At 43.1% G+C, this 20,835-nt stretch overlaps 2 protein-coding genes and 1 long non-coding RNA gene across 3 annotated transcripts; all 3 read left to right on the top strand.

The window, feature by feature from the left end:
* Window positions 1–111: 111 nt before the first annotated feature.
* On the top strand, window positions 112–7,102 carry pltp (phospholipid transfer protein). Its single transcript, XM_057029609.1, has 15 exons — window positions 112–266; window positions 1,429–1,558; window positions 1,816–1,915; window positions 1,996–2,124; window positions 2,233–2,388; window positions 2,483–2,546; window positions 2,694–2,849; window positions 2,959–3,135; window positions 3,277–3,336; window positions 3,580–3,744; window positions 3,885–3,952; window positions 5,423–5,465; window positions 5,607–5,670; window positions 5,747–5,823; window positions 6,975–7,102. The coding sequence occupies exons 2-15, from the start codon at window positions 1,447–1,449 to the stop codon at window positions 7,044–7,046; spliced, it is 1,443 nt and encodes a 480-aa protein (XP_056885589.1). The 5' UTR covers window positions 112–266; window positions 1,429–1,446; the 3' UTR covers window positions 7,047–7,102.
* A 6,296-nt stretch (window positions 7,103–13,398) lies between these two features.
* LOC130524623 (ribonuclease inhibitor-like) lies at window positions 13,399–17,178 on the top strand. The gene is made up of 5 exons (XM_057030904.1): window positions 13,399–13,580; window positions 13,691–13,864; window positions 15,697–15,870; window positions 16,077–16,250; window positions 16,782–17,178. Exons 1-5 carry the CDS (start codon window positions 13,456–13,458, stop codon window positions 16,960–16,962), a joined length of 828 nt encoding a protein of 275 aa, XP_056886884.1. The 5' UTR covers window positions 13,399–13,455; the 3' UTR covers window positions 16,963–17,178.
* A 1,007-nt stretch (window positions 17,179–18,185) lies between these two features.
* LOC130524624 (uncharacterized) lies at window positions 18,186–19,480 on the top strand. Its single transcript, XR_008950174.1, has 2 exons — window positions 18,186–18,487; window positions 18,751–19,480. It is a non-coding gene; the product is annotated as an uncharacterized LOC130524624 (long non-coding RNA).
* The last annotated feature ends 1,355 nt before the right edge of the window (window positions 19,481–20,835 follow it).

Here is a 20,835-nt window from a genome sequence, read left to right as displayed (position 1 = left end):
AATACAATATAACAAATTGTCACATGTAATAACAGCTTAATCCTGACTTAGGTAATCACTTTCTCATATTAATGCATACAATTAGAATTTTGGTTTCCTGCAGTCACATGTCAAGGATCACATGCAGGCACACACAGACAGGGAGGGGTCAGTCCTTTCTAAAAGAGTCTTCACAGAGAAAAAAGGAAGCACACAACGCTTCACCAACAGAACCTGAACTGCAGAACCAAAAGAGCCTGCAGAATCCACATTTTTTCTTCTGATCTGTGAGTTTTTCTTTGTTTTTTTACTGTCAGACCAGACAAACCAGATCATATATTGAAATGATGTAAAACCCAGTTTCTTTCAGATATCAAAGGATATAAAATTTGACTTTGTATTACATTGTATTTTGACTGCGCCACTATTTTAGTAGTTGGATATTTTAAGCTTAATGAGAGTTGATTGAAAATCCCAAATTTCACTTTGTATGTACTGATGTTTGTTCCTAATGAAGCATTTTCTGTGGGTGGAAAAGCTCCTTTAGCTCAATGATGTGGTGTGTAGCCTCAGCTCAGAGCTCTTCTGTGCAAACTGAAGATTTTAATTAGAGCTCCACGCTCAGAGGTTAGTTAGCAGCTCCCAGAGCCTATATTTAAACAGCCAAGTGACAGGCTACACAGTTTCTGCTATGCTACTTTTGATCTCTAAGAAGTTTTCTCTCTTATGTAAATATGTGAGTTCAATAATAATGAAAAAAAACACTTGATAAAAAACTGTTTTCAACTTGACCAAGTCTATAGTCATCTGTGTTTAAAGTGAAGCTGCTTTCCAAAAAGTGTGGTTACCTTTCCTGTTTAGTCCAATTAATTGGACTACCAGGATATAAAGGCAGGAGTACAGTGTAAAGTTCCACATTTCAGCCTATTATAATTGGACAATAACCATGTTTAGAATACATGTTATGTCAAACAAATGTCAAAACCAGTGCTAATAAACTGTTCCCATCCATTAATGTACTTCTGCTAATACAGTAAGCCAGATATGTCCAAATCATCCTCGACTGCTGGAGTCCAGCCAGGAGTACTCACCCCTGAACCATCCCTCCAATAATTACTCATTTTCCCTTTGAAAAGAGAAAAACTAAGTTTGAGAATTGGGTTTTAATCATCTTTTTTTGACTCAGCAAGACATTGTTACTTACATATTATTGTACAAATGTTATACTTTGACACAAAGAAGACTGCAACAGGTTAATTAGTACAACAAAAACATATTTGTGACTAAAATGTTGTTGGTGACACTGCGAAACTGAGAAACACAGCATACGACTGTAGCTCTGTTTCCAAGAAAGTTGGACACTACCTATTCAATAAAGTCTTTATTCCACTTTAGAAAATGAAGTGACAAACACCATGACCTAACCTCGATTATGATTTTCTGTTTCAGGTTGAGTTTCTCAGACTAATGATGACTTCCTGCTGGTCGACCCTCCCGTTCATCTTTCTGTCTTCCTGCATGGTCGCTGCATCCCCTCCTGGCTGCAAAATCCGCATCACTGACAGAGGACTAGAGATGTGTAAAAGACGCAGTTTTAATCATGAAGTGATGTACTACGATCAAGTATGATCAGGGTTACATTTTCTGCTAATGCTAATAGCTAACCCACCCATGTGTATGTGTACATGTAACCTTGGTGATAAGGTCGGGCGTTTTGTTTTTGGGTTTAATTACAATCAGACCAACAGTCCATCTTGTTAGCATCTTAATCTCAGGCTGCACTACATGATACGAAGTGTTTGTCATTTGCATTATCGACTGTTTTTGTGTTTTCAGTGAAGTTTGAGACTCAGAAGTTTGTGGAAGAGGAGCTTAGTAACATCACAATGCCAGAGATGAAGGGCAAAGAAGGACGTTTTCAATACACTATCACCGAGTACCAATAAGCATTTTATTTAAAGCAAATTTTAAAATAATTTAAATGGTTCATGCCCTGACTGTGGTTTTTGTCACCAGTGTGAAGATAATGGAGTTGAATTTGACTCATGCTGAGCTGCAGTTTGTCCCTGGTGTTGGATTGTTATTCGATGTCCAGAATTCCTCTATTACACTGAGTCTCCAACGACAGATCCTCTACTGGTTATTGTGAGTTCGAACTCATCTTTGATGTGACTTTACTAACACAAACCTTTCACTGTCCTCACACTTCTCCAGATTTTCAGGCTGATTCTAAATCTTGATGTTATATGTCAGCTATGACACAGGGAACATCAACGCTTCAGCTGAAGGTGTGAACATCAATACGGTCCTGAATTTGATCAGAGATGAGGATGGCAGATTAAAGATAAATAACATGACGTGTGATGCCAAAATTTCTAAAATGAGAGCAAAGTTCAGTGGAACTCTTGGGTAAATATGTCAGTATGATAAGATTTGGTTCATGCAAATTACATATAATTTGCTTCTTACATGTTATTTACATATGTGTAATTTTTCTCCAAAGGAGGGTTTATCAATTCATGGCAAGATTCCTTACTACTGGGATGCGTTTCCTCCTCAACCAAAAGGTTGGTGTATTACACCTGTCTGTCTGTCTGTCTGTCTGTCTGTCTGTCTGTCTGTCTGTCTGTATAAGCTTTTCTTCTTTATCTGGCTGTGTTTTTGCCTCTTTCTCTAATTGATGTGTCCATCTTTCTAACCTCTATGACTAAAAGATCTGTCCAGCTCTGGATCATGCTGCTCTGGTTCATGTGAATGCAATGTTGGAGACAATACCTGTGAGGACAGAAGTTGATGAGTACATTGGGATTGACTATTCCCTAACGACTGACCCAGTGGTCACAGCCAGAAGCCTTGACATGAACTTCCGGGTCAGAGTCTTCACCTTAGAAACATGATATCTCAAGGAATTCTTCAGCTGGAACCTTTGATATTTAACCTTTGATATTTTTTCATTGTGTTGTATCTACTCATCTATAGGGGATGTTTTTCGAGCTGACTGATCAGAATGACACGCTGATAAACCAAGCTGCTGAACCAATCATCAGAGAGTACGACAGGATGGTGTATTTTGCTCTGTCAGAGTTTTTCTTTGACAGTGGAATGTTCTCCTACTACAAAGCAGGAATATTCCAGACAGACATCATTCATGAAAAGGTTATCAGCAAAACAATTTCTAAAAATAGAATCAGTAAAAATTACCCTAATCCTTCAAACATGTTTGGTGTTAATTCAAACTCTAATTAATTGATCCACATAGATACAATCCAATCACCATCATATTTTCTCTGTTTACAGATGCCCAAAGACCTGGAGATGTTGCTGAAAACAACTTACTTTGGAACTATCATGATGCTAGTGAGGATAGACACAGACAACACAGACACAGCAGATAAAAAGTAGGAACATTTTAATGACAAAGCAGATCAAAGACACAGTACAGACTAAGTTAATAGCAAAGAATCTGTGTAGATCACATGTTGCCTCTGACTTCCTCTCACAGTATTATGTTTATAGTTTTTGTCTGTCCAACCAAAATCTATGTGAAAATGCATAACCCTTCTCTTTTCTTACTGTTTTCTTCTGGTCTGTTTGGAGTAGAACCCAGCTCTTATCGATGCTCCCATCTCTTTACAAATCACTGTTAACTCGCCTCCTAAGTGCTCTGTGAAGACCTCTGGAGCTACTGTTGTAATGACCGCAGTAGTCAAGGTGATGGTGCTGCCTCAAGGTCGTTCTCCAGTTCAGCTCAGCAGTATGACCATGGTACAAACAGACAGGCAACTATAACCATTGTTGGAACTGTGTCAATCTCAACCTTTCAGTATTTGATATTCTGAGATTAAAAATGCTCCAAAGTTTTCTCTATCACCGACCACATGTAATAGGATTTCATTTCATTTCAGGAAACAAAGTTTAATGCTAAATTTTCAGTGAGAGGAAAACGACTGGCTATTCATGCTGACCTGCGCAGGTACTCACACACACACAATTGGGTCTACTTAAACATGATATAAATAATGGCATTTGATTCAATATAAATTCAATTTTATTTTATTTTATTTATTTAGCGCTTGCTACAGTAAAGATTGTCACCAGTTTCTTTACAGAAACCCAGAATTTAACCCCTGAAAAACCAGTAGTGTTGAAAAACAAATCTGTGTGCAGGCTCTGACTTGTGCATGGAATCCTGCATCATGCAACTTCTTTATCCTGAAGATGTAGAATAAAAACTGAGGTAGTCAGAGGTCAGGGTGCAACTATGGAGTCAGTTGTCAATGTTTCTATAACCCAGTAAAAGTCTATGGCAGTATGAATAAGATAGTATAGACTATATGCCTTGAATTGCTGCTATAAGCTTGGCATTAATGAACAGCTGATAGGGTATCTGAGTCATTATCTATTCTCCCTCATTTTCCTGAAATGTCAGAACCTCTTGATCAGGCTGTCAAGACAGTGGAGCAGATATTTCTTTCATGACCATGGCCATATTGGATTGTTTGTTCTCAAATCATTTACAAATGCCAGATTCTAGAAGTGATAACCACAGAGAAAAATATGGAATATTTCAATATTTTAAGTTGACCTTATTTACATAGTTATTCTTGCATTTTGTAATATAGGCAATAATGATTTTATGCTTCACCTCTAAATACTCCCACGTCCAATGGCTAGTCTCTTATACCACTACATGACTTCAGTTTTTTAACATGCCTCTACCTTGTCAACTAAATGTGTTTTGCATGGGTTTGTATAATTCAGTTTTTTTAGTAACCATTTTTCCTTCAGCAAGTTTTGCTATGCAACTGATAAGTGAAGGAAATAATAAATGAGGCATGTTAGGATTTGAGCAAATATTCATCAGTGCATCACCATTATTGTTTTATTGAGAATTTATATGGACATTTACAAAAAGACATGAAGAGGGACATAAGAAAAGCTGTATTCCAAGTAAGATAATGACAGGAAAAGTATAGAATTGTGGTTGATGAGTAATGCTTATTTTACTTTAAATTATGAAATTACCATAAGCACATGCATATTTGAACAGAGGAGATACTCTCTGTTAGATAAACCCCTAACCCTAAGTTAGATAAACCCTAGATAAACCCCTAACCCTCTGTTAGATAAACCCCTAACCCTAAGTTAGATAAACCCCTAACCCTCTGTTAGATAAACCCCTAAACCTAAGTTAGATAAACCCCTAACCCTCTGTTAGATAAACCCTAGATAAACCCCTAACCCTCTGTTAGATAAACCCTAGATAAGCCCCTAACCCTAACCCTATATATAAAAAAATCTGTTTCTGATGAGCCAAACAAATAAATAAATCATAGACACTTTAAGAGCTCTTGAATTCAGTCCATGGATTTATTTGCAACATTTATACATTTATTTTCTGACCATCTGATGGTAAATTTTTTAATATTTATCTGTACTTCAGGTTCAAAATCTTCTCTAACCAATCTGCTTTGGAATCTCTGGCAGTAAGTGAACAACTTATAATTTCTGCTCTTTACTGACAAAAATTGTAAAGAAAATGTGCTTTACTTAATCTTGTATGACTGAATATAAATACATTTTCCTAGACAATACAATAAGACTCACCTGGCTTTGTTTTCTGTCAGCTGATTCCTCTTCAGGCTCCTCTGAAGACAATGTTGCAGATGTCTGTGGTTCCTGTAATTAACAGTACGACTCAGAACAGAGACAATTTAATGTATTAATTGTGTGTTTACTTGATAATGAAGTGACTCCTTGTGCTTAGAATGGACAAAGCGAGGTGTTGGTATTCCTTTGCCTGATGGGCTGGATTTAATTGAGGAAGTGGTTGAATATCACAATGTAAGTATTTCTTGTGAAACATGTTAGAGTCTGAGGGTTAAATTGGTGTCCATAGATTTCAGTTATGATTTCAACACGATACAGTTGTATTTGCTAGTGGGCAAATTGATAGATTTTACTGTAAACCCTACATTTTTCCAGTGGATTTCTGATGCTCTCACTAATTGCAATCAGTACTCAAGGTGTCAGGCAACTTTTTCTGAGCATAAGATTATTTTAAGCATTTGGTTGTCATAGCCTTAGTTGGATTTTTACAATCTGTACCTATAAATATTTGAGAGTTGAAATTGATAACCCTCACCATAAAATTCAGTTAACCCAGAATCAGAAAGTCCAGGAAGTTACAGTAGAGGTTTTTCTTCCTTAGAAAGCTGAGTATTTTAAGATAAATCCTCCAAAAGTTTAACAAAACGTTTATGCAGCGTGTTCTGACCTCTGCTTTGTACTTTTAAGCTATATTACAATGCATGATTTGCAAGCACGCAATATCTGTGGGATTGATCAGCTGTCGGCTACCCAGTTGTTCATTTAGCTGATTTTTAAAAAGGCCAATCTGATCTTCAGCAAAATTAACTTGAAATATGAACCCACTCTCCCACCCTTTGCTCGCTGCTCATTGCCATAAATATTAAACCCCAAAAACATTTTATTAAACCCCAAAAACATTGTCGTCCTTGATGGTCCAGTAATTGTCCTCAATATTTTTAGAACTTTTTGAAATTGTGTTTATGTCTGCTGTTACGCCATCAACTCAGAGACTTCCTGGTAAAGCGTGTTGCTAACACACTAACCCTAACCCTCTAACCCTAACCCTCACTAACCCTAACCCTATCGAACTCTATGGAAACACTTGGAATGGTAAGGTAGTGATGAACATCTCACCCTGATAACAGGTGTGACACTACAAAGTTCATTGAATAGAAATCACCTGTTGTTTAACTGAAGGGGTTTGAAACTCATAAATTTAATAATAGAAAATATAACAGGAAATATTTTGTGTGTGTTTAAATGAGTTGTTCATACCAATGCATGTATTTTATATGTGAATCATGTATTAATTTGAGCATTGGAATACTTTATGTATGAGCTTAGTCTCACATGTAGATTGATTATATTTGTCATTGCTACCATAACAGTCGTATCTTTTGCAGGGTTTCATCGTGATTGGAGCAAATCTCCACTTCAGTAAAGGACTGAGAGAAATGATTACTGGAAACATTTGAGGAAATGTCATCTTAATATTCTGTATGATGCTTGCAAAAATAAACGTTGTTCTTTATGTGTTGTTCTTTTTTAAAATGATGAGTCCTGAGACTTTGTTTTGAAATAAACTGTAATTAATAGGGTTAGGGTTGGGTTAGGGGTAAGGGTTAGGGGGTTAGGTTTAAGAGCAGAGACTCCCATCACCAAAGTTAAATATCCACCACGCTAATGTGGTGGGGTTTCCAAAAATTAGGCTCTCTTGGCCATAGCTGAGATCAGCCTTGTGCGCGACGTTTCGGCCTTTATTGGCCTTCATCAGGCAGGGTTAGGGTTAGGGTTAGGGTAAGGGTAAGGGTAAGGGTAGGGTTAGGGTTAGGGGTTAGGTGAATAAAGTATATACTCTCAGTCTCTCACCACACTGACTGCCGTCAGCATAGTTTTTTATGAGAGGGCAAGGCACTGGCCGGCGCATGTTAGTCCCCAGTCCACCTCCCACTTGCCATACAGAAACCACATTAGAGGGGCAAGGAGAACAGAGCACAAGAGCCCAGGCAGTAGCAGGCACCTCCTTGTGCGGTTAGGGCCCGGGTCAAGGTTCGGATTAGGATCAAGGTTAGGAAAGATTGGAATCCAGTGTTAGGGTTAGGAAAGTTGAGGTTAGGGCTAGGGTAGAGTTAGGGCCAGGGGTCGGGGGTAGGATTAGGAAAGATTAAGGTCAGGGTCAGAACCAGGGGCTAGGGTTCAGGTTAGGGATTAGGGTTAGGAAAGATTGAGGTGAGGGTTAGGAAAAGAGGTTAGGGTTAGAAGATTGAGGTTATGATTAGGAAAAGGGGTTAGGGTTAGAGGTTTGGGTTAGGGGGGTTAGGGTTGGGTTAGCTTAGGTTAGGGTTAGGGTTGGGTTAGGGTTCAGGGTTTGGGATAAAACTTTTTTTTGCACTGGCCTACTGATCGGGATAGCAGGGGAGTGCGGAGAGTGAGGCCCCCCCGGGGGGGGGGGGCTATTAGCCAGGGCTCGAGGAGTTCCAGACAGGGTAGGGGAGAGAGCTGAATCGCCCAGTCTGAGAAGGCTTGGGTGATATGGCGAGTGGGTATGCGGTTAGGATTGAGCTTGGGGTAGGGGCGGGGGTGAGGGATGGGAAAGGTTAGGTTTAGGGTAGGGGGTAAGGGTAAAGGTTAGGGTTAGGTTAGGGTTAGGGTTAAAGTTAGGGTTAGGGTTTAGGGTTAGGGTTAGGGTTAGCATTAGGGTTAGGGTTGGAGGGTTAGGGTTGGAGGGTTAGGGGTTAGGTTAGCATTAGGGTTAGGGTTAGGGTTAGGGTTAAAGTTAGGGTTAGGGTTAGGGTTTAGGGTTAGGGTTAGCATTAGAGTTAGGGTTAGGTTAGGGTTAGCATTAGGGTTAGGGTTAGGGTTAGCATTAGGGTTAGGGTTAGTATTAGGGTTAGCATTAGTGTTAGGGTTAGGGTTAGGGTTAGCATTAGGGTTAGGGTTAAGGTTGGAGTTAGGATTAGGGTTAGGGTTAGGGTTAACTTTAGGGTTAGGGTTAGGGTTGGAGTTAGAGTTAGGGTTAGGGTTGGAGTTAGGGTTGGAGTTAGGGTTAGAGTTAGGGTTGGAGTTAGGATTAGGGTTAGGATTCGCATTAGGGTTAGGGTTAAGGTTAGTGTTGGAGTTAGGTTACCATTAGGGCTAGGGTTAGGGTTAGCATTAGGGTTAGGGTTAGTGTTAGGGTTAGCATTAGTGTTAGGGTTAGGGTTAGGGTTAGGGTTAGCATTAGGGTTAGGGTTAAGGTTGGAGTTAGGGTTAGGGTTAGGGTTAGGGTTAGGGAGATTGGTTAGGTTCCTGTGTGGAACCTGCCTGGAACATCTGGTCCACAGAAAAAGCAAAACAGCTCACAGAACTGGCCCAGTTTAGACCCCAAAATGACAATAAATAATGAAAATGTGTGACGCAGTAGAAAAATGGACGAACTTTCTATTGGTCATTGACAGTTTCAGTCGTCATCAGAATTCATCAAAAATGTTTAAACCAACAAACTACACACAGAACCGCAACGTTTAGAGCTTAAAGGGAGCGACAGGTGAAGATTTAAAGCTCAACGCAGCTGAAGAAGTTCCAAAAAGGAGAAATATCATGTGGTGCTTTACCGCCACCCGGTGGACACGCGTGGGACTGCAGACAATTATACGCGCTCCGACACATTCTGACCTCTGCTGCTCCTCCTGGACTCCAGGGCTGCAGAAATATGCTGCTTTTACAAGTCTTTCAAATCCGTCAAGCATCATAAATCTTATTTATTTATTTAACTAAGTTAGTCAGTTTTAATTTAAATGTGAAAACATATTTAAATATTCAAAACAACTTTGAACCCTCCCAGAATGCTTTTATAGTAGTGGAATATTTATCAACAGCCATAAAGTTGTTCATTAACAGAGGAAAAAGGAAAGGTAAGGTTTTCTGTTCAGACTGAGCAGGAAGACTGAAGACCGACAAGGTGAGTGGAAACGAAGAGCATTATTGAAAAGAATTGACAGTTGTGTTTGGAGATAAAATCAAGATTTGAAAACATTTTTGTTCCTATTGAAGAGCTGCATAGAGCTGAAGAATTCTTGGCTTAAGAAAATTCAACAAGACTTCATATTTAGTTTTAGCACAAAACATCGTTATACATTATTAATGAAAAGGGCTTATTTAACTTTCTCATAGTCTGGCTTTAGTTATAGTTGAATAGTCTTTCTAAGTGAAGTTTAGTTTATTTTTCTGCTCTTTGTTACTGATCCTAAAAGAACTTTAAACCCTCCCAGAATGCTTTAATGGTAGTAATATATACGCCATGAAGCTGTTGATTAGGTTGTAAAAGTTAAAGTGAAAGTATTCTGTTCAGACGAAGCAGGAAGAGCGACATTTTAGGTGAAAAGCTCTTAGAGTTATTAGAGTTGTTCAACAGTCCAGGTCACAGCTGGATATTTTGGTATTACCTGTCAAACAACATCTAATCGTGGGCAAGTTAGCATCTCTCAGCCGGACCAATTTAAGACAATAAACTAAATAACTAAATCCACACAGGATCACAGAACACCAACAGGATTTTGGGTTCATGTTGCACGTTTTCTCACAGTGGCTTATTGTTCTATGTTGTGGAACCACTGTGAAAGAAATGCAGGAGTGGGTGTCATTTCTTTCATCTATTTTAAATAGAGCAGTGATCTTTGAGGACTTGGATCATAGAAATACTTGAAGAGGGGAACAAATGAGGGGAGTTAAAAAGTCCTGACTAGTATGTTTATGTAGCACCAGATAATTTAGTGGCTGAGCTGAAGACAGTCCTTTCACCATGTTGGCCTGTGGAAAACCAGTGTTGTGGGCCCGATGGACCAGCGTCCCCGTCGTTGCCGGACCACCGTTGGCCACCAGTTGGGTTTTGGGATCAAAGTCGGGGCGTTTCCTGTATCCGGTTCTCCTCACGGATCCATGACTACAACATGTTGCTGCAAGTGCAGAGACGTTTGCTCTGGAAAGAACTTTAGAACACATTCAGTGCTGCAGGATGAGGGGCTGGAAAAGGTGCCAGTTCCTTTCTCACTGCAGGGAACAGTTAAAAAAAGCAGCTTAAACTCTGAAAACATGAAAATTATACAGATACATCATTGATTATTGATTCAGTTGTTATTCAGAATGGATTAGAAATGTTCCTGTTTGATAAAAATGCAGTGAATTGGGATTATTTAACTCCAACCTCTACAGATTATTTACCTTCATCACAGTCTCATCACTATTTCTGATGTTTCCTCAGGATGGATGAGGACAGAGCAGAGTCCACAGTGCCCAGCAGGGTGTCCCCGAAGAGTGACCGGTCCAAAGATGATACAATATACTTCAATATACTTCAGAAGTTCAGACCAAATGTAAGAAAACTAAAGTGTGATGATGTGTTTGTGTGCCAGCTGTTAGTCACATTAACAGCAGCAGGTTGTGAGTTTATTATTGGAGATGTTAACACTTAAACCTCAGACAGTCATATAGTTACAGACTTAATGTGAATATTGTTGATTAGAAACAAGAATCAGGTTTAAACTGAAAGGTGAATTCAGACATAAATGCTGGAACAATATTGAGTCTTGATCAGGTTCTTTCATCCTATAAATCAAAGGACTAATAGAGATGTGTTTCATAGTGAGGAGGGGGAGCACATCCTATCAAACTGGGACCAGGCAGCTCCACCAGGAGAGTCCTCTTGTTCACAATCTGGAAGCAGATCTGGAGATGCTGAAATGAAGCCCAAACAAAGTAAAACTGTTCAATATGAGATTTAACTTGTGATGTCATGAATTTGTAGTTGTGTTGATGATTTATTATAGATGGAAATCATTGGTTTACTTATGTTCAGGAGGTGATCTGCAGGAGGTGATAGAAGGTCATAAGATGAGTCTGAAGAGAAGATGTGAACATGTGACTGAAGGAACTCATGAAGCAGGAAGTGGAACCCTGCTGAACAAGATCTACACTGAGCTCTACATCACTGAGGGACAAAGTGAGGAGGTGGACACACAACATGAGGTGAGACAGCTTGAGAGAACCTCCAAGAAGAACATCCAGGACACTCCAATCAAGTGCCAGGACATCTTCAAAGTCTTATCTGAGCAACAGAGACACATCAGAGTGGTTCTGACCAACGGTGTCGCCGGCGTTGGAAAAACCTTCTCAGTGCAGAAGTTCAGTCTGGACTGGGCAGAAGGTTTGGAGAACCAAGACATCAGTCTGGTGCTTCCGCTCTCATGGAGGGAGCTGAACTTGATCAGAGATGAGCAGCACAGTCTTCTCTCACTGCTTCATGTTTTCCATCCAACATTACAGAAGATCAGAGCAGAAGATCTGACTGTCTGGAAACTTCTGTTCATCTTTGATGGCCTGGATGAAAGCAGATTTTCACTGGGTTTCAACAAGCATCAGGTCATCTCTGATGTCACACAAGTATCGTCAGTTGAGGTGCTCTCTGGTGAACCTCATCCAGGGGAACCTGCTTCCCTCAGCTCTCATCTGGATCACCTCCAGACCTGCAGCAGCCCATCAGATTCCTCCCTCGTGTGTTGACAGGATCACAGAAGTACGAGGCTTCACTGACTCCCAGAAGGAGGAGTACTTCAGGAGGAGGTTCAGTGATGAAGATCTGTCCAAGAGAATCATCTCACACATCAAGGCCTCCAGGAGCCTCCACATCATGTGTCTGATCCCAGTTTTCTGCTGGATCACTGCTATAGTTCTGGAGGACATGATGACCAGAGACCAGAGAGGAGAGCTGCCCCAAACCCTGACTGACCTCTACTCACACTTCCTGAGGGTTCAGATAAAGAGGAAGAAGCAGAAGTATGGAGGAAAGCAGAGACCAGAGGAACTGACTGAGGCTGACAAAGAACTTCTGAAATTGGGTCGGGTGGCGTTTGAACATCTGGAGAAAGGAAACATCATGTTCTACTCAGAAGACCTGGAGCAATGTGGACTGGACGTCTCCGAGGTGTCGGTGTACTCAGGAGTTTGTACAGAGATCTTCAAGAGAGAGAGTGTGATCTTCCAGAAATCAGTCTACTGCTTTGTTCATCTGAGCATTCAGGAGTTTCTGGCTGCCGTCTACATGTTCCGCCGTTACACCAGGAAAGACACAGCGGTTATAAATAAGTTCCTAAAATATTCTGAACCAAGGGACTTTTCCTGGTTTGCTGGGTTGTTAAATAACGATCCAGTCACGTCTCTTGATGACTTCCTCAGGAGAGCACTAAGGAAATCGCTTGAAAGTGAAAATGGCCACCTGGACTTGTTTGTTCGCTTCCTTCATGGTCTCTCTCTGGAGTCCAATCAGAGGATCTTGGGTGGACTGTTGGATCAGAGGGACAGCCACCCAGAAACCATCCAGAAGGTCCTCAACAACCTGAAGAAGGAGAACAGTGATGAAATCTCCCCAGACAGAAGCATCAACATCTTCCACTGTCTGATGGAGATGAAGGATCAGTCAGTCCATCAGGAGATCCAAGAGTTCCTGAAGTCAGAGAAGAAATCATGGAGGAGACTGTCAGAGATCCACTGTTCAGCTCTGGCCGACCTGCTGCAGATGTCAGAGGAGAGCCGATAGACAGATAAAAAGATGCACATTTCTTTAAACCATTTGCTATAATCATTTTAAATATTGAGTAATTATGAGCTGTTCTAAAAAAGACAAATGTTGAGAATAATTCAGTTGCATTTCAGATCCGATGGTCGTTCAAACTGTTGCTCTACGGTGTTGAATTTAGCTTTTCCAGGAAATGAGCTACATTTGTGTTGAGGTAGATTCTCAGATAAGTTGATGAGAAATCCCAAAGTTTGACTCACTATTTTTGTTTCATACACAACAGACTGCCTGGTCGTTTTCTTTCAAAGAGTCATTGGGAAGTTGTGGCCTCAGCAATGACGTCAAACCCTTCTCATCTACGGGAGCTGGACTTAAGCACGAACGAAAGCCTGACAGATGCCAGAGTAAAGTTCCTGTCTTCTGCAATGATGCATCCAAACTGCAGACTGGAGACGCTCAGGTCAGGAGGCCTCTGTTGCTCTTTTCTAAATTTCTTTACATTTTCTGCTTTTCTCTTCATTTTCAGATTTAGAAATGTGTTTTTATTTGGCCCATTTATTCCTTTTCCAGGCTGAGGCGCTGCAGTTTATCAGAGATCAGCTGTGACTCTCTGGCCTCGGCGCTGAGGTCCAATCCCTCCCATCTGAGGGTTCTGGACCTGAGTTTTAACCAGCTGAAGGATCCAGCAGTGAAGCAGCTCCGTGGTTTTCTCCAGGATCCTCTCTGTGAGCTGGAGACTCTCAGGTCAGTCAGAGATGATCCAGTACTTTCCCAGGTGTAACTAGTTAGACAATAAATGTTTACATGTTTGATCTTTGTTATAAACGTAGTGTTACAGTTCTCAGAAAAAAGACCACACAGGACAGATTTGCAGTATTAAATTGGTTGTGGAAATCTGTCCCATGTGAGGATGGTCATCAATGACTAGAAAGGAAGTACCAGTTGTAGATTTGTCTTGTTTTATTTTAGGCTGGCCACAAAACCGCCCAAACATTCAGACCAATCAAAAATGGTTCTTCCTGTCTTTTAAAGATCAGAAGGAAAACTAGAAACCCCAAAAAGAAAGCTGCTGCAGTGTGCCATGCCCCTTCTCTACTGAGAAAAGCCATCCCAAAAAAGAGAAAAGCCCAAGTGTGAAGTGAGCGCCCTGTTAAACCTTGGTAGCGAAAGCCTGCAGTCATTCTCATCTTAGGTGGCTTCATTCCAGCCAGAAGCCCAAACCTGCCTCCCTCTTAAAGGGGCAGCAGGTCAGTCCAACCACAGAAACCTTCATGAAGATCTGAAGCTTTCAGCATCCACAATTGTTGCACCTCACTTCCATTGGAGTCCAAATCAGAAGTCAACAAGTTGATTCTGCACTGATTCTACACAATGCAACCATTTTAAAAAGGTTTCCATCCATAAGTTTTCACACATTTTTAGATAAATCTGTTTGTTCATCACCTCCTTCTTTTGTAATGGTCATTAAAGAAAATGACCTTATTGGAGTTTTTCTCCTCACAAATATGACTTTCTATGAACGATGCAATAAATGCAGCTTGCAATCTAAGACAATATGGAAGTATGTGAATATAATAGTAGTGGAAGTAGCTCATAAAATAATACATTTGCTCTTCTCATCGAATCTTTCTATGTTATTAAAGAAAAACCTGCTCTTAGTCAACAACATCTAAGACATCAACCAAAAATCCTAATTTTCTATAATATAATATAAAACAGTAGAGAGAGAAGACTCTTTCTGCAGAGACCCTGGTGGCAGGAATGCAGAAGTATCACCTGCTCAACATGGAAGGTGGAGCAGAAACCACCAGCTGAGAAGGTCCTCAGTGAGAGGAAGTGGTGGAGAACCATGAAACTTGCTAAGCTCCACCTCAGCTCCAGAGACGGGCTGAGCTGGAGCTGTGGCACCAGGTATCGCCCAGAAGAGCCTCCAACAAACAAGCTCTTCTCTTGGGAGGAGAGGGCTTTGAATCTCAGCTCAGTGTGCTTGTCTCTAGTAGGTGGCAGCTGCACCTTTTCCTGAGGTCCTTGTTGATGCCCTGAGGGGAATTGATGCTCCTGCAATGTTTTCTGGCAGCATTGAGCTTGCAGTGGGGCAATCAAACACACTGTGGGGGGCTCTCTTTCCTTCTCTCATCTGGAGAACAAGTGACACCAGCTGCCAATCATTGTTGGAGAAATGTGCAGTCAGGGGAACTATGCGTCCAGACTATAGCCACCCTTCCAGCATCCAGCAGTGTCTAAAACCTTTGATTTGGTTTCACCAGAGAGTGTAGGGATTGCAGGGTCGCTGCAGCATCGCCCACAAGCTATCAGGAGTGGGTTGCTTTGTCCCAACTCCTGACAAGAGTTGAGTGCTATTGAGAAATGTGGTCTCACAAACTTGGAAGGTATTTTGACCTACACACACTTTACATACGCTGTAGATCTTGTCCAACCGCCCTGAAAGAACCCAAAATAGGAACATACGGCAGATAAGCCGGTGCAGGACCAGAGGTTTGTTGCTTGTAAGCTGTGTTTTGCTCTGGTACATGTTGATTTTTATTTGTCTTCTCTCAAAATAATTGTTATTTTAGCCTATTGGGCTGCAGTTTATCAGAGACCAGCTGTGATTCTGTGGCCTCAGCTCTGAAGTCCAACCTCTCCCATCTGAGGGTTCTGGACCTGAGCTACAACACGTTGCAGGATTCAGAAGTGAAGCGGCTCTGTTCTGGACTGGAGAGTCCAAACTGTAAACTGGAGAGGCTCAGGTCAGTCTTCATTTTTCTACCTATATACCAGCTGCTAAGATGGTGAAGTGAGGCTGTTCTCAACACTGCTGTGATGCACCACATTAAAAAAATTCCTTGTAATATCGTGAATTCAGGTCTGACCCAACTAAGAACTAACGTAGGTTTAGTACTGACGCAGATAACATGCAGACCTGCACCGTATAACCTTATCCTGCATTTTACAGATTAGAGCTCTGCAGCTTATCAGAGACCAGCTGTAGCTCTCTGGCCTCGGCGCTGAGGTCCAATCCCTCCCATCTCAGAGAACTGGACCTGGGTAAGAACAAGCTGCAGGATCCAGGAGTGAAGCTGCTCTGTGGTTTTCTCCAGGATCCAAACTGCCAACTGGAAACTCTGGGGTAAACCCCATTCTCAAAAATGTCCATTATTCCATCCGAGGGTCCTCACACTTTCTGAGGGTGTGTGTTGTGCCCAGTTCCTTCAGGAGGGAGGGCCACACGGGGACCACTTATTCATGATAAATTGATTTAAGGACAATGAAAAAGCTGACAGATGGTCACCAAAATTAGACAAAACTAGGTGAGGGTGCCTGGTAGACACCAGCCAACGAGGAGGGAGATGGTGAGGGAGACAGGAAGTCATCTAAGACAGGTTGTGCCTTTAAAGATGAGCCACAGGTGAGATGGATCTCCATGATGAGATGGGAGGGAAAGAGGTGGGAGAACCTGGGAAGAGTGAGGGCCAGAACAATATATATTCTCCTCTGGAACAGTGCAAACCTGAGAGGGTGGAATTGTGGTAATTACATATTACTATCATTTTTTAACCTGTAACTCAATTAAATATTTACAGATCATGCCTTTGATTAACCTTTCAGATGAATACTGGTTTCACTTATAACCTTATAAAAGTTTCCCTTCTTTATTTAGATTATGGAACTGCAGTTTATCAGAGATCAGCTGTGACTCTCTGGCCTCGGCGCTGAGGTCCAATCCCTCCCATCTCAGAGAACTGGACCTCAGCCTCAACAATCTGCAGGATTCAGGAGTGAAGCTGCTGTCTGATCTCGTAGAGAATCCACACTATGGGCTGGAAACAGTGAGACGGTAGCTGGTTGAAGCCAGTCAACTCCCGCTCATCTGCTGCATCACTCACTGACCACTGGTGAAGAGCATCTGTGGAAACATCTGCCGTCTACTCCCTCCATAGATGAAAAATTCAGTTTTTAAAAGGCGCTGGTGGACTTTCAGGAGATCAGTCGATGGTCGACAAAGCAGAAGCAGCTTCGCCTTGAAGTTAAATTAGTTCCTGGTATCACACAATGCATCTTTATAAAGTTCTAAATGGCTCCTCGGCCACTCTTAGAAGCATGAAAACATTCTCTTAATTGTCTCTTCAAATGTCTGTATTATACGTTACTATTTTACATCATGCCTTCAGAATCTTTAGGGTTTAGTCTTTACTGTCTCTGATGTTACGATACATGGTGGTAGCGGACCCGAACGCAGGCCAGGACACAGAGGTGGAGAGATCAAGGGCTTTATTTACAGGGAAGGGGAGCACACATTAACAAAGACAGTCCTCCTGGACCGCATGGGGATCGGGAGGCAGCGTCCACCCGTCCCAGGTCCATCGGCGAGTCCCCGAACCAGACGCAGTCCCCCTGGACTGCTGGGAACTCGGAACACCGGTGAGTCCTCAAACGGCTGCAGTCCTCCTGGACCGGCGAGGGCTCGGGAGTCCGGTGCAACACGCTCACCTCACGAACGTGCCCCGAGACACTGGAGACAAAGCAGTCCTCCCGAACTGCTGGCGATTAGGAGGCAGCGTCTGTCCCTCCAAGGTCCATCGGCGAGTTCCCAAACCAGACGCAGTCCCCCTGGACTGCCGGGAACTCGGAACACCGGTGAGTCCTCAAACGGCTGCAGTCCTCCTGGACCGGCGAGGGCTCGGGAGTCCGGCGCAACACGCTCGCCTCACGAACGTGCCCCGAGACACTGAGGGCAGAGGCAGTCCTCCCAGACTGCAGGGGAGCAGGAGCGGTCCTCCAGGAGACACGGAACAGGAACAGGAGAGGCCCTCCAGGAAAACCGGAAGCTCGGGGGCAGGAGCGGCCCTCCAGGGCAACAGGAACACAGGAACAGGAGCGGTCCTCCAGGGAAACCGGAAGCACGGGAATAGGAGCGACCCTCCAAGGCAACAGGAACACAGGAACAGGAGCCAACACCAAGGAACCCAAACGAACAGACTCTCAACACGAACAGACACCCCGGCACTGACAGGCAGGCACCACCTGCTTAAATAGGCAGCAAGAAGTAAATTGCCTACAGGTGCGCCCACCTGCAGTGCCAGCTGCACCCAATTGTGCTCAACACCACACCCTGCAGGCCAAAGACAGACAACCCAGAAATCCCAACATTACCTCCCCCTCAACGGGCGCCTCCTGGCGTCCAACAAGGACCCTCAAGCTGAGCACAGCCAAGGCAACAGGGAAGGTTACTGTCAAGGGAGGGGAGGGGAAGGGAGGGGTCGTGTCCTTAGCTCCACCATCCTGACCCGCCAGGTCCACACTGGCCGGGGTGTTCTGTTACGATACATGGTGGTAGCGGACCCGAACGCAGGCCAGGACACAGAGGTGGAGAGATCAAGGGCTTTATTTACAGGGAAGGGGAGCACACATTAACAAAGACAGTCCTCCTGGACCGCATGGGGATCGGGAGGCAGCGTCCACCGTCCCAGGTCCATCGGCGAGTCCCCGAACCAGACGCAGTCCCCCTGGACTGCTGGGAACTCGGAACACCGGTGAGTCCTCAAACGGCTGCAGTCCTCCTGGACCGGCGAGGGCTCGGGAGTCCGGCGCAACACGCTCGCCTCACGAACGTGCCCCGAGACACTGAGGGCAGAGGCAGTCCTCCCAGACTGCAGGGGAGCAGGAGCGGTCCTCCAGGAGACACGGAACAGGAACAGGAGAGGCCCTCCAGGAAAACCGGAAGCTCGGGGGCAGGAGCGCCCTCCAGGGCAACAGGAACACAGGAACAGGAGCGGTCCTCCAGGGAAACCGGAAGCACGGGAATAGGAGCGACCCTCCAAGGCAACAGAAACACAGGAACAGGAGCCAACACCAAGGAACCCAAACGAACAGACTCCCAACACGAACAGACACCCCGGCACTGACAGGCAAGCACCACCTGCTTAAATAGGCAACAAGAAGTAAATTGCCTACAGGTGCGCCCACCTGCAGTGCCAGCTGCACCCAATTGTGCTCAACACCACACCCTGCAGGCCAAAGACAGACAACCCAGAAATCCCAACATGTGACATGGAGCATTGGAATATTTCAGCTGCAGCCAGCAAAAACCATCAGAATGACGGCTATCGGTGGGAACCGCAGGTCATTTGACTTTAGTCAATCTGTTCAATGTTATAGGATTTATTGCAATCTAATAAAAACTATGAATAAATGTGGGAAATAGGAAATAAAAAGAAGCACAATGACCAAATAAAATTCCCATGAATAGTGTAAATTTAAAGATGTCAAGAATGGAATATCAGCTTAAATTTAACCAAACATAAAGTGAAAAGGCCTCCTTTAAGTTTACTGCAAAAATAAACACAAAATCAAGAGCGACACGTGCCAAAAAGGTCTCATTCTCTCTTCTGTCTCCACTCATTCCTTTATATTATTATATTAGGGTTAGGGTTAGCATTAGGGCTAGCATTAGGGTTAGGGTTAGCATTAGGGTTAGGGTTGGAGTTAGGGTTAGGGTTAGGGTTAGGGTTAGCATTAGGGTTAGGGTTGGAGTTAGGTGTTAGGGTTAGGCTTTCCCCTGGGGCGAAGCCGTTTCCCCTTTTATACTCCCATCGCTTTTTGCTTTTCATGTTTTTTTATTTTCAATTTAAATGTCCCTTCCCTTCCCTTGTATTTTATCTTTTGTATTTGTTGTTTCCCCTGTTTCTAATTGAATTTGTGTTTCCCTGTAACATCTCCCCTGTTTTATTCCTTTTTATTTTACTTTTGATTTCCTTTTTCCCTCTTTTGAACTTAACCTTTTCTCTTCATCCTTCCCTCCTCCCCTCTCCTTCTTCATGCCATCTTTTCCTTGGTTCTCCCCCTTTCCTTAACCTCATTTCTCCCTTTCCTCTCTTTTGCCTCCCTATACTTCAACCTTCTCCTTAGCCTCGTTAGGTCATGTGGCACTGCACTTGTCCTATTTTTCGTACCCTACCTCCTATGGGCTCTCCCGTATGCGGGCTGAGTCAAATTTGGGCTTAGTTTGAGGTGGGTTTGATTGACAGGTACAAGGCTTAGCGGGCACGAGATTGGGTTTTGGGTATGGGGACATCGGTTTGGGTTGGAATAATGAGGCTAGGATTGAGAACAGGACCATGGGCAATTTAGAAATCAGAATCAGATAGGGGGAGGGATAATTAATCAGAGTTAGTTAGGGTTAGAGGTTAGGGTTAGGGTTGGGTTAGGGTTGGGGGGAGTTGATGTTAGGGTTAGGGGTTGGGTTAGGGTTAGGGATTGAGTTAGGGTTAGGGTTAGGGTTAGGGTTAGGGATTGAGTTAGGGTTAGGGTTAGGGTTAGGGTTGGAGTTAGGGTTAGGGTTAGGGTTGGAGTTATGTTAGGGTTAGGGTTAGGGTTGGAGTTAGGGTTAGGGTTGGGTTAGGGTTAGGGATTGAGTTAGGGTTATATGCATGTGTGTGTGTCTGTGTGTGAGTGAGTGGAGAATGAGTGAGTGTGTGTAAGTAAATGAGTTCCTAAAGCACACACGCGCACTTACGCGCACACGCGCGCACATAAGCGCACTTACGCGCACGCACGCGCACTTACGCGTACATAAGCGCACTTACGCGCACGCGCGCGCACTTACGCGCACACGCGCGCACATAAGCGCACATGCGCGCATAGTTGCACGTAATGTTTTTTAACGTAATATTTTGAAAGCTCTAATGTGCATGTGTGAGTGTCTGTGTGTGAGT

This window comes from Takifugu flavidus, chromosome 4 (genome assembly GCF_003711565.1).
Source record: "Takifugu flavidus isolate HTHZ2018 chromosome 4, ASM371156v2, whole genome shotgun sequence".
Classification (NCBI taxonomy): domain Eukaryota; kingdom Metazoa; phylum Chordata; class Actinopteri; order Tetraodontiformes; family Tetraodontidae; genus Takifugu; species Takifugu flavidus.
This window is presented reverse-complemented; position numbering and strand designations above follow the sequence as displayed.